The 13,453-nt window shown below is 42.6% G+C and overlaps 1 protein-coding gene across 1 annotated transcript in view; it reads right to left on the bottom strand.

Moving 5' to 3' along the window:
• Positions 1–13,453, bottom strand: part of DENND11 (DENN domain containing 11) — a 48,857-nt gene that overhangs the window by 13,883 nt on the left and 21,521 nt on the right. The window contains exons 2-3 of the mRNA XM_027101711.1: positions 12,777–12,876; positions 11,675–11,833 (exon numbers count right to left, since the gene is read on the bottom strand). Coding sequence (XP_026957512.1) covers positions 11,675–11,833; positions 12,777–12,876 — 259 coding nt within the window. The remainder of the gene's footprint in view (positions 1–11,674; positions 11,834–12,776; positions 12,877–13,453) is intronic.

Below are 13,453 nucleotides of genomic sequence, written 5' to 3'. Positions count from 1 at the left end.
GAGGACCGTGGGTACCATATTGGCACTATGATTACTGACAGCACAATGGGCTGAATTTTAAATGAGGCCATAATCCAGTATCACTGGTGTCTTTGTGAAAAGGGGAAATTTCGACGTGCGCGTGCATGCGCGCGCACACACACACACACACACACACACAAGAACATCATGTGAAAATGAAGGCAGAGATCAGAGTGGCGCATCTACAAGCCAGGGAAGAGCAAAGACTGCAGAAGGTAGGAGAGAGGCAATGAACAGATTCTCTCTCGGAGCCCTGGGGAGAAGCCAAGCCTGCTGACACCTTGATTTTAGACTTCTAGCCTCCAGAACTGTAAGATAATACATTTCTGTTGTTCTCAGTCACCTAGTTTTTGGTACTTTGTTAGAGCAGCGTTAGGAAACTAATACAGGGAGAAATAAAAGGCACTAAAACCTTTTTAGTCCATTTAAATTTCTTTAGAACCCTATAATTTCTATTCTCTTACACTGAAAAAGAATCAAAATACAGCTTTACTGAGCAAGGGGAGGCATCGCCAATGACGGTTGGCCCTGGTACAATGATGGCTGAAAGGCAATGATGCCCCCAACCTGCCACTGCCGGCTTCCTCCAAACACTGACACAAACTCAGATTCAAGATTTGCACAATCCAACCGGTACCCAGTTGCTCGCCAAACATCTCTGCTCCAGGGGGACGTACAGCTCCTCATGTCAAGGCCACGGCTGCCACTTCTTCCCTGTGAGATCTCGGTCAAGCTACTGAACTTTGCAAAATCTGCTTTTTTTCCCCTCCTTAAAAACACAGATACTAGTAACACCGCGATATCATTTTGAGGTGTAAATGGAGTTAAGCAGAAAATGGGCTTCATATATCTCAGTCCCTCACAGAACACTAGGTTCCTTCCTCCCTAGCACACGGGGCAGAGTCTAGCCAGGTGCACAGGGAGGGTTTGGAAACAGTGGGTAAATGGGGAAGATTCAGGCCAAGCCCCGGAAGAGAACTTAGGGCAAATTTACATTTTTTTAAAAAATTAATTAATTTATTTTTGGCTGCATTGGGTCTTCGTTGCTGCGCACGAGCTTTCTCTAGTTGCGTTGAGCCGGGGCTACTCTTCCTTGCGTTGTGCGGGCTTCTCATTGCGGTGGCCTCTCTTGTTGCGGAGCACAGGCTCTAGGCACGCGGGCTTCAGCAGTTGTGGCGCATGGGCTCAGTAGTTGTGGCTCGCGGGCTCTAGAGCACAGGCTCAGTAGTTGTGGCACAGGGGCTTAGTTGCTCTGCAGCATGTGGGATCTTCCCAGACCAGGGCTTGAACCCATGTCCCCTGCATTGGCAGGCAGATTCTTAACCACTGCGCCACCAGGGAAGTCCCAAATTTACATTTTTAAAAAGAAAAAAAGAATCATCAACTACACCCAAAAAAAGATTACAAAAATAAACTCTCCTCTGAGTGATAGCTCTCTAATTTGGGGGTTCCTATACATTTTGTTTTAAGCTTTGCAAAAGGAGGCAGTCGTGTGATGTAATAACAAATGACCTTGGGGGTATGTGTGCTTATAATCATTTCTTTCACTCTTACAAACGTTCACATGCTAGATGGGAAATCCATGGGGGCTAAGCTGTGTCTGACAATTCTGATGGCTGACTTCAGACACCCTTCAGGGATGTGTCAAAGGGATGAAAGCTTGATTACTACAAAATAACAGATAGACAATTAAGTTCAAAGCTGTTTTCATTAGGACCTAATTTCCTTAAAAAGAACTGTGGGAAGCACTTTATTGTATTTCTAATACTATGTTTTGGCTACTATTTTCTAGGTTCCTTGTTGATTTGCTTCTGAATTAACTGTCTTACCTGTTTGACTACATTAAACTCTATACTTGAACCAAGATTCTAAAGAACAGCTCACTATTAAGTTAGGGTCTCTTACACAAAAAGCTAGTTTCAGGATCCTGTCCTCTGACAGCCTATACCACTGGCTGATGGGACAGAACAAGGCAATCATATGGAATACAGAACACGAACTCAGACATAAATATAAATTGGTAGTTCCCGGATAAATGTTAAGCAACCGTTTTATGAAAGCCTCAAATTTTAAACACGATATAGATTTTGCAATAAACAAGATTGATTATCAAAGTGTAACACCAAGATAAACCCAAAGGTACTGAAACAAGCCTGAGAAGCGTTGGAAGATAAGCTGGGCTTCAAAGATGATTCAGGAGGAGGCCTTCCTGGTGATCTTACCTACACAGATACATGGATTAAGGAACAGAGCCCAGGTATCTATGGAAAGTGCCCAAGAGACATGACAATGTAGAAATGAGAGAGTAACCGGCACAATGTGCGCTACTGACCTGAAGCCACGGGCCAGATCAAGGATTCCCCTGAAGGACCAGAGACACTGGGGTGTTAGGTAAGCCCGCAGCCCCTTCACTGATACAACATAAGCTATGTGTCCATGCTGATGCCCACCGCAACTAACCCTCCCTTCCCCACCACAGCAGGCAATAATGCACCCAATGTAAGTATCAGAGATGCCCCTGTACAGCAATTACACTTCATCACTCCTGTGTACTCGTTACTGCTCTGCACCAGTCTGTCTTCTGGCCTTGCAAGTACAGAAGAACAGGCATTCCCACTTGCTGCTGGTGCAGGTACAACATGGTACCACCTTTCTGAAGGGTCACTTGAAATCTGTATCCAATTGTACCCTGTATATACCCTGAAACCCAATGATTCCATTTCTAGGAACGAGGCCTAAAGATCTGTATGTGGATATGAACAATCATTTACCCGTAAGGATACTCATGTTCACGGTGGTGAAAAATAAGAAACCCCTTAAAAGCCCAATAACAGTGAAACAACTGAATAACCTGTAATCCGTCTGTATACTGAGATGCTACGGAACCAGCAAAATGACGACGAGGACTATCATTAGTCACGATCAGTGAAACGTTAACGTACCTTTTGGTTAGAAAATTTAGATACTGAACGACTTCAACATTCTTTTTTTTTTTTTTAATTAATGTGTATGCACACATTTATACCTGGTAAAAAGACCAGAAGGATATAAATGTTAACAGCAGATATGTCTGGCTAGTGGGATTGTGTTCTTTTTTTTTTTTTTTTTGCAGTACGTGGGCCTCTCACTGTCATGGCCTCTCCCATTGCGGAGTGCAGGCTCAGCGGCCATGGCTCACGGGCCCAGCCGCTCTGCGGCATGTGGGATCTTCCCGGACCGGGGCACGAACCCGTGTCCCCTGCATCGGCAGGCGGACTCCCAACCACTGCGCCACCAGGGAAGCCCAACGTTCTTTTCTTCCCATTAGTCTTTGTCCATTTTTCAGTTTTCTGCAATAACTCTATGTTAATTTTATATTTAGTCTTTTTAAACTTTTCAATATGGAAAATTTCAAACATAAAGTAGAAAGAAGAGAATAATAGACCCCATTATCCACCACTTAGTTTCAACAATATTTTATCAATATGGTTACATCTATACCCTCTCCGCCTGCCCACCCGCCACTCTTTTTCCTGAAATGTTGTAAAGCAAATCCCTTATAACATTTTACCCATAAGTATGTCAGCATACATCTCTAACTAATACAGTCTATTTAAAAAATAACAACCACCACGGCATTATCTTGCCTAACAAAATAATGGGTCTTAATCCAAACTAATACCCAGTCCACTTTCAAATTATACCAACTGTCCCTGAAATGTTCTTTTACAGTAGGTTGTTTGAACATGATCTAAGCAAGGTCAAAAATGTGGTTTAAAATTAATCCTTTAAAATTATATAGTAGTTCTCCAATATCTTCTGATTAATAAGAAATAGTCATAGAAAACACTAACTAGTGAGATATCAAAGCCAAGAGTTATGGATGAAATACTAACAAATAACGTTAGGATATCATAAGAATAAATATAAAACATGGATTCAGTGTTTTCAAAAATCAAGTCTAGTTAATTTACATAAAAGTCATTGCTGCCGTCAAGTATCACCCCTGCCTAGACCTGGGCTTACATCACTGTGCTTCTTTCTCTTCCCCATACCTTCTCATGCAAGTCCTTCTCTCATGTTATCCTGAGCCCTCTTTAATCACCAAACTGCAAAACCATCCTAGCTATGACTCAAAATCTAGAAGCCATAGAAATATCATCGAACTCAAGGAAGAAGAACATCTGCATGACAAAAAGTAATGTTAAAAGACAAACGACAAAATGGAAAAAATATCACAAAGAACAAATCTCCATATTACACACAGAACTCCTAGAAATTAATAAGAAAAAACCAACGATCAAAAAATAATGTAGCAGAGCTTCCCTGGTGGCGCAGTGGTTGAGAGTCCGCCTGCCGATGCAGGGGACACGGGTTCGTGCCCCGGTCCGGGAAGATCCCACATGCCGCGGAGCGGCTGGGCCCGTGAGCCATGGCCGCTGAGCCTGCGCGTCCGGAGCCTGTGCTCCGCAACGGGAGAGGCCACAACAGTGAGAGGCCCGCGTATCGAAAAATAATAATAATAATAATGTAGCAAAGGCTCGGAACGGTTCACAGAAGAGGAAATATATATGACTCAAACATGTATGAAGGTGCTCGTCCTCACTCCTAAGAAAACTGTGAATTAAAATTATACTCACGTACCATGTTTTACCAATCAGAATGCCAAAAATCCACAAGCTGTATTTTTGTGTGGACAATGCTGTGAGGAAACAGCATTCTCTTGCATTACTGCTGGGCGTGTAAAATGGTACAATCTCTATGTAAAGCAATTTGACAATATCTATTAAAATTACAAACACATATGCTCTTTGAATCACCAATTTCATTTCTAGAAATTTAATGTACACATATACTACTCATGTGTGAAATTATACTTGCTCATAGGTATTCAGTGCAGCCTCATAACAGCAAAAGGCTGGAAACAACCGAATGTCTATCAGTAAGCAACCTGATAAAACAAGCATGGTTCCTCTACACAGGGCACGTAATACAACTGTGAGGAACAATGAAGAAGCTCTCCATGTACTAATGAGAAGATATAGATATACTGTTGAATGAAAAAGGCAAGGTGCAAACAACATGTATAACATGCCACCTTTTGTATGAAAAGAGGGAAAATAAGAATATACACTTGTATTTGTATATAGACAAACTTTGGAAAGATACATGGGAAATCAGCAGTGATTACTGGGATTATTGGATAGATATGGGAACTGGGTGAAGACTTCATTTCATGCCAGTGGTTGAGACTGCCACTCTCTTCTTCCCTTAGTAATAGAAACTTCCAAAATTTAGCTGGTCACGTGGCCACCCAGTTAAGGACCCCATTTCCTAGACTGTCTTGCTGCTATAGGTGTGGCTAGAAACTAAGCATAAGTCAATGAAACGTGGGCAGGAGCAATGTGTCCGATTTCTGGGATTCCTGTGGGTTTCCCCTTCCTGCAAGACCTAGTAATGGTGAATCAACTTTTACCATGTGGGTGAGGACAATACTCTAGCAGATGGCAGGACACAAAACAGAAAGACTTGGGTCCCAGAAATGACCCAGTGGGACAAAGCCATCTACCACACTGGACTACTTCCCTTCCTCTGGGATTGTCATCCTAGAAAAGCTGTACTTCTACCTTGTTTGAGTCACTGTATTCTGGGTTTCTTTGTTATAGCAACTTAGCCTGGATTTGAGCTAAAGCAGAAAATGATATTTAGGAATGATTTACCATAGTATCAAAAACCACATTGTAGCATTGGCTTAGTAGCTAGAAAGGGAAGATCGCTAAAAAAACAAACAAAAACTTCGCTAGAACTTCAATAACTTGGAAGACAGGCCTTGTACCATCTGAACTTGTAACTTTAAGGGAAGCAGTGAGAAACAGAGCACCGATAGCTCCTTGATGTTTTTAGTTTTTAGTAGTTTTCATCTTACTACTACAACAGCAAGATGAAAATATGCAAGACTTGGTCAGTTCGCAAGCAGAAATGGTGGGATATACAGCAGCATAAGGGTGTACATTCTGAGTTCTGCAATATAAATTAATTGAGGCTTGAAATATTTGGGACCCCACGGGACTGAAAAAAACAATTCCTCTGTACCCCAAAAGCAGGAGATAACCTAGAGAAATGGAAATAAAAACAAAAATAGACAAATGGGACCTAATGAAACTTAAAAGCTTTTGCACAGCAAAGGAAACTATAAACAAGACAAAAAGACAACCCTCAGAATGGGAGAAAATATTTGCAAATGAAGCAACTGACAAAGGATTAATCTCCAAAATATACAAGCAGCTCATGCAGCTCAATATCAAAAAAAAAACAAACAACCCAATCCAAAAACGGCCAGAAGACCTAAATAGACATTTCTCCAAAGAAGATATACAGATTACCAACAAACAAACACATGAAAAGATGCTCAACATCACTAATAATTAGAGAAATACAAATCAAATCCACAATGAGGTATCACCTCACACCAGTCAGAATGGCCATCATCAAAAAATATACAAACAATAAATGCTGGAGAGGGTGTGGAGAAAAGGGAACCCTCTTGCACTGTTGGTGGGAATGTAAGTTGATATGGCCACTATGGAGAACAGTATGGAGGTTCCTTAAAAGACCCAGCAATCCCACTACTGGGCATAAACCCTGAGAAAACCATAATTCAAAAAGAGTCATGTACCACAATGTTCACTGCAGCACTATTTACAATAGCCAGGACATGGAAGCAACCTAAGTGTCCATGGACAGATGAACGGATAAAGAAGATGTGGCACATATATACAATGGAATATTACTCAGCCATAAAAAGAAACGAAATTGAGTTATTTGTAGTGAGGTGGATGGACCTAGAGTCTGTCATACAGAGTGAAGTCAGAAAGAGAAAAACAAATACTGTATGCTAACACATATGTACGGAATCTAAAAAAAAAAACAGGTTCTGAAGAACCTAGCAGCAGGACAGGAATAAAGACGCAGATGTAGAGAATGGACTTGAGGACATGGGGAGGCGGAAGGGTAAGCTGGGACGAAGTGAGAGAGTGACATGGACATATATACACTACCAAATGGAAAATAGATAGCTAGTGGGAAGCAGCCACATAGCACAGGGAGATCAGCTCGGTGCTTTGTGACCACCTAGAGGGGTGGGATAGGGAGGGTGGGAGGGAGACGCAAGAGGGAGGAGATATGGGGATATATGTATACTTACAGCTGATTCACTTTGTTATACAGGAGACACTAAACACAACATTGTGAATTATACTCCAATAAAGATGTTAAAAAAAAAAAGAAAAAGAAAAAAAAATGCAGGAGATAAGAATTTCTCTCAAAGCCTCTAAGAAACTCTCCCAGACGTGGGAGTCTGCCCATTTATAAAGCCCAGATTTAGGCTAAAGTCTCAAGGTAGTTGCCATTAAAACCAGGGAAAGATAGACAGGCCAAGAACAGTGATCAGTAACTAGGCCACCATCTACTGACTTAAAAACTAAGACCCAGAGATCATCTTCGGCAGTGGATATTTTTACATGGAATTGAGTGGAAGCAAACAGACCAAGAAGCCTATTCAGTTTCTGAGGGATCTGTACTGTCACATTCTTGTCTACGGCCATGCCACCCTGAAATCGCCGGATCTCATCTGTATTGTCATGTTCTTGGCCTATCTAAGCCGCTGACTTCTCAACCCTTAAAGAAATCACTAGACCCCCAAATCCACACCAGCAGGAAACATGTTCCAAAGCCATGCAGCTTTCTCCAATGTTCACCAATGCCTGTTTCAAAAGTGGTTATGGGGGCTTCCCTGGTGGCGCAGTGGTTGAGAGTCCACCTGCCGATGCAGGGGACATGGGTTCGTGCCCCAGTCCGGGAAGATCCCACATGCCGCGGAGCAGCTAGGCCCGTGAGCCATGGCCGGAGCCTGTGCTCCACAACGGGAGAGGCCACAACAGTGAGAGGCCCACGTACCACAAAAAAAAAAAAAAAAAAAGTGGTTATGGGACAAAATGGATAAAGAACCCTCAGAAGGCAAAGCCAGGAGCCATGGAGGAACATGGACAAGGGGATTCTAGTGAGCAGAACCAAGGTGTAGCCAGGAGCATACCGCTCTGTGAGGACAAGGGGTCTCTGCCATCCCTACTCAGCAAATTTCATTATGATTATGGACTAACGACCCCTCATATTATTTCTGATTCTTCTTTTCCAAATGGGAGCTTGCATTGTGGTTCCTTCTCTACTTCTGTATTGCATTTAGGAAGTGGGAATGGAGGACGTGACTGTTCTTTCATAGCTTTCCAGGATAAGAGAACCATGTCCTGATTGCCTCAAATCACACAGAAACCCTGGATTTTAGACTAGAAACATTAACCACATGAGACTCTATGATGTCTCGGGGTGGGAGGAATGTCCTCTATGTCTGGGAAGAAGAGTACACACGGATACCTAGGTCGCCAGGGGGGCAAACTGAAGCAGAGGCTGCTAAAATTTCCTCCAAATCCATTCTTCTCTTCTTCCTGTTTGCAACAGGAGTCCCCGAATTTTAACCGGTCACAAGGTCACCCAACTAGAGACTACCTTTCCCAGTGTCCTGTGCTGTCAGGTGTGTCTTTGTGATTGAGGACTTGACAATGGGATATGAGAAGTGATGTATGCAACTTCCGGGTCCTTCATTCCTCCCTACGGGCTGGAATGCAGACATAATAGTGGTGAGCAGCTTCCAACAGGTGAGAAGAACACCTTAGAACACAAAATCACTCTTAGGATACGGCAGAATAATAAGAGAAGCAGCGTGGGCCCTGAATTGTGGGGACAGGAGGCTGCGCACCCTGACCACCCTGCTACTTCTAGAACATTACATGGGGCAGAATCTTCTGTCTTATTTGAGCCAGTGTATTTTGGGGCCTCCGTTATCACCATTTAGCCAGGACTCTAATATAATACCTCCTTATAACTTCTGGCTTTTGAACGATGAGAATGTATTGCCTCCTTGGGAAATTAATTTTTCAAAAGCAGTAATAATTTTTTTAAAGTGTCAAGATCCCAATAAAAATGTTTTTTATTTTAAATTCAATGTTACTTCTGAGACACAAAACTGAGGAAATGTTTCAAATACAGAAAAATATGTATCACAGCTCCAAAATGTAGAGCAGCAGTTAAAACAATTAGAAGCATGCTAACTGCTTAACCATAGGGAATAATCGAGTAAACTAATGGGACAGCTCTAGCACTATAGAGCTATTAAAATAATCATCAAGGGTTTCCCTGGTGGCGCAGTGGTTGAGAGTCCGCCTGCCGATGCAGGGGACGCGGGTTCGTGCCCCGGTCCGAGAAGATCCCACATGCCATGGAGCGGCTGGGCCCGTGAGCCATGGCCGCTGAGCCTGCACGTCCGGAGCCTGTGCTCTGCAACGGGAGGGGCCACAACAGTGAGAGGCCCGTGTATCACAAAAGCAGAAAAAAAAATCATCAAAATGAAAAATATGGAGGACAATGGGGAGAAAACATACACATAACTCGTGTTCCTGAAGAAGGGAAAATGCAGAGGAAAAGTTTAGTATTTTATTGTAGAAAAAAAGGTTCCTGAAATTAAAAATAAATGTCATATCTATAGATAAAAAGGGACAAACTACCCCAGAAAAAAACTGTTCAGAAACATCACAGATAAAGAATCTATAGGGATCTAGACAAAAGAGACTTCTCTGAAACAACCAATATCAGAATACTGCTGCGCAATATTTATAGCATCCTGAGGAAGAAAGAAAAGATTTTAGGATCTTATACCCAGCCAAGAGTAAAGGTAAAAGACCAATACTATCAAGCGTGCAAGATTTCAGAGAAGGCAGCACCCATGATCCTTTCATGAAAAAAAAAAAGAAACAGAAGATGCCTGATGGCAAAATCTAACCAACCAAGAAATAAATCACGAGCTCTGGAACGTAGCAAGCCACAGTTAAGCCTTGGATGTGGTCGTAAACATACAACTGAGACTTAAGAATCATGGGAATTGTGATTACAGAACTAAATGTAATAAATCTCACAGTATATGAAAGTTGAGAAGTCAAGTCGGGGAGGGGTTCTGGGAAGAAGTATAAGATACCTGACTGTCTACAACTAAAAAAACACAACCTAAAAGCACCAATGATACCTATACAAAGATTCGTGCACTTTATTATATATACATTATTTCTCAGTAAGAATGACACTGTATCTTCATGTTTTGCAGTCTTTTTTCTTAACTCTGGAAGAACATTCTAAGAAATAACATATCTTACTGTGAAAAAAAATTAAAGTTTGACAATTCCTTCAGTTTCACTTACTCTTTTTCTGATATTTACAAATAAATAAAATATATTTCAAACTAGTCTATCTGATAAAATTAAATCTTCATAAAATATTAATCCTATTTTTGTAAAAGTATGTCATTTTAGAATGGCATTCGCTGAACACTGACAATGGATATCTCACTGGGTGTTAAGATTTGGAAGAATTGTTAAAATTCATTTGTACGTTCACATGAATTTTTCAATAATAAACATTTTTTTCCCCACAATTTCATATTCTTTCAAAGATGATGATCAAGATAGATTATATCAAAAATTAAAATAACTTTTAAACGCATATGACATAAAAGTATGTATGTCGTATGGTGCCAAGTATGTATATATTGAAGTACACACACATGGGACTTCCCTGGCGGCACAGTGGTTAAGATTCCACACTCCCAATGCAGGGGGCCCGGCTTCGATCCCAGGCCAGGGAACTAGATCACACATGCATGCCACAACTAAGAGTTCACATGGCACAACTAAGGAGCCCGCCTGCCACAACTAAGACCTGACACAACCAAATAAATAAATAAATATTTTAAAATAAATAAATAAAGTACACACACATGCATACCAGAGGAGAGGCAAATGTACTAAAATTTTAACAGTGCTTCAGGGCTTAGGGGTAGATTTTCCCTTCAAAATATGAAATAAAATTAGGTTACTCACAGGATGAAAAAAATATGAAGTAATTAATAGTTCTGCAGCTTCTGTTAAAAATTCCCTTCCTATTACCCCCAATGATAATAATTACCTCCAATAATAAATGATTAGGCTTAAAAAAAAAAAGTTGAGAGTCTACTTGCCTGGGGCAAGGAGATAATTATTGTGGTTTAAGGTAAAGCAAAGATCACGTCAATGTCAACAAATTAATTCAACAAAATTGATGACAGGGCTTCCCTGGTGGCGCAGTGGTTGAGAGTCCGCCTGCCGATGCAGGGGACACGGGTTCGTGCCCTGGTCCGAGAAGATCCCATGTGCCGCGGAGCGGCTGGGCCTGTGAGCCATGGCCGCTGAGCCTGCGCGTCCGGAGCCTGTGCTCCGCAATGGGAGAGGCCACAACAGTGATTGGCCCGTGTACCGCAAAAAAAAAAAAAAAATTGATGACAATATTAATATAAGCTGAAAGCAAAATCTACCCCAACTTTCATTCGAGGATGAAGAATCATTTATGCAGGACGCTGGTTGAAACACGAAGACCACCACCCGAGGTGTGAGACACAGCCATGGATGTTCTTGGTGAGGAATCTGCTGTTCTGATGGACAGCCTTTACCGCTGAGGGCTCATCACAGCACACCACCTGGCAGAGCCCTGCTGCCTCTGCCCTCCCTGCACCCCACCCCGTATGTAAGCCACATACCGAACTTGGTTCTCCAGGAAGTGCATGTACCGGTACAGCAGGGTGTAGGATGGAGAGAGGATGCCCACGGATTTCATCCGGGCGCCACGCTCCAGCTCGCTTTCCACAGGCATGTTGGCGAAGCAGGCCAGGCCAAAGAAGGGCCCCTTTCGGAAATAGCTAAAATAGACCCAATGTGTAGCGTGGCTCGAAATCAGAGAGAGAAATTTCATTTTACTCTGTGTTTTGCCTTTGAGATGCAGTCGCGAACAAAAGACATAACTGCGTCCAGGGCTCTACGTGAGAAAACTCAGCCTGAGAAAAACCTTTTTTAGAACCTCAGCGGGACTATCAGCCCAAGCCCCTCAACCTCACAGATGGGACAACCAAGGCTCAAAGAAACTGTGGAACCCGCCAAGGGTCATCCCGCCGGAGCCAGGACTTGATCTCTGCAAAGCCTGCTACTCAGTCGCCCACGACCATGGATACAGCCTTTCTCCTCCTGCATAAAAACTGACCTGATGGGGGGACCTCTGTTTTATTAGCATAAACTGTGTTGATTCTCTCCTCGCTTCCTGAGTCTCTGATATTTTAAATAGAATATTTGACCAGAGCTTTCACTTTGTTTCCTTCCCGTTTCTCACACTTATGTCTGTCATGGTTTCAGCCCAATGAGAAGATGAGAGCTACTCCGTCGCCCTGACATTCTCTCATTGCTCCTCACAAGAACCTTAATTACACAGGACTACAGACTGGCCTTACTTAAAGCTGGAATTGCAAGCTTTAGCACATACGTGCCTTAAGTTAACCCAAATGCGACCGAAACTCTATTCCTTTATTAAAGCCAAACCCCAAGCAAGGCCCAATCATTTCTTAGGAAAGGAGAGAGAACCTCTAGGGCAGGAGTTCTTAACATTTTTGGATCATGAAACTCATCGAGAACCTCATGAAAGCTTGGGAACCTCTTGCTAGAAAACTGATACAAAAACACAAACCAGTATATATTTTCAGGGTATTTACACACACTTCCTGAAAATGCCCCAAGGAGAGCCCTTATTCTCTGGGGGAAAGCACAGAGCGAGAGGAAATGGTACAGAGAAGACTTGCAATCGGCAGTACTTACATGAAATCAGACTGAATTTTATGGGACCCACTGGCCATAGACTTGAACTCAACGCCTTCAAGGTCAATATCTTGAGGTAAGCACCATTCCACCATGTTTCCTGTGGGGAAGAAGGGAGGATACAAGTTTAAAAGAGACAAAATCATTCAAAGGGCTTAGTGCAGGGCTAAGTGCACATGGCTTCGGAGTAAATGTCCTACTGACTTGACCACCGGCATGCTCCGGTGGCTCATCCCTCCATCGCCTACACGCCAGCAGAGTCCCTGAGGCATCCCGAGGGCCAGGAGATGGGTGCTGAAGGCACCTCCAATCTCTGCCTTCAAATGAGCACAGTTCTTCCCAGCGAGGCTGCTGGCTTTGGTTCTCCCATTCTGCTTGGCCACCTCCAATCTCCTTCCTTTTGCAGCCTCACTTCGAAGCGCATGTTTTGACCCTCCGCCCCCATTTCCTCATCTTGTACTCTCTCCTTAACCCCTCGAGATCCTGCTTCCATCTTGCCTTTTTATGGCCACTAATAACTGACAAACCCCCACACTCTTTTTAATTTTTAAATTAATTTTTAATTTAATTTTCATTGATCTCTTTGTGGCATTTGATAATTCCTCAAAAATATCTCCCCTTTTTCCCTTGACTCCCGTGACAGAATACTATTTTGGTTCTTTTCCTTCTTCTCTGAT

Source organism: Aethalodelphis obliquidens, unplaced genomic scaffold, assembly GCF_003676395.1.
Source record: "Aethalodelphis obliquidens isolate GAN/ISIS:26980383/991018 unplaced genomic scaffold, ASM367639v1 scaffold5, whole genome shotgun sequence".
In the NCBI taxonomy this organism is placed as follows: Eukaryota; Metazoa; Chordata; class Mammalia; order Artiodactyla; family Delphinidae; genus Aethalodelphis; species Aethalodelphis obliquidens.
Note: the sequence above shows the minus strand (reverse complement) of the source record. Positions and strands in the feature narration are given on the sequence as shown.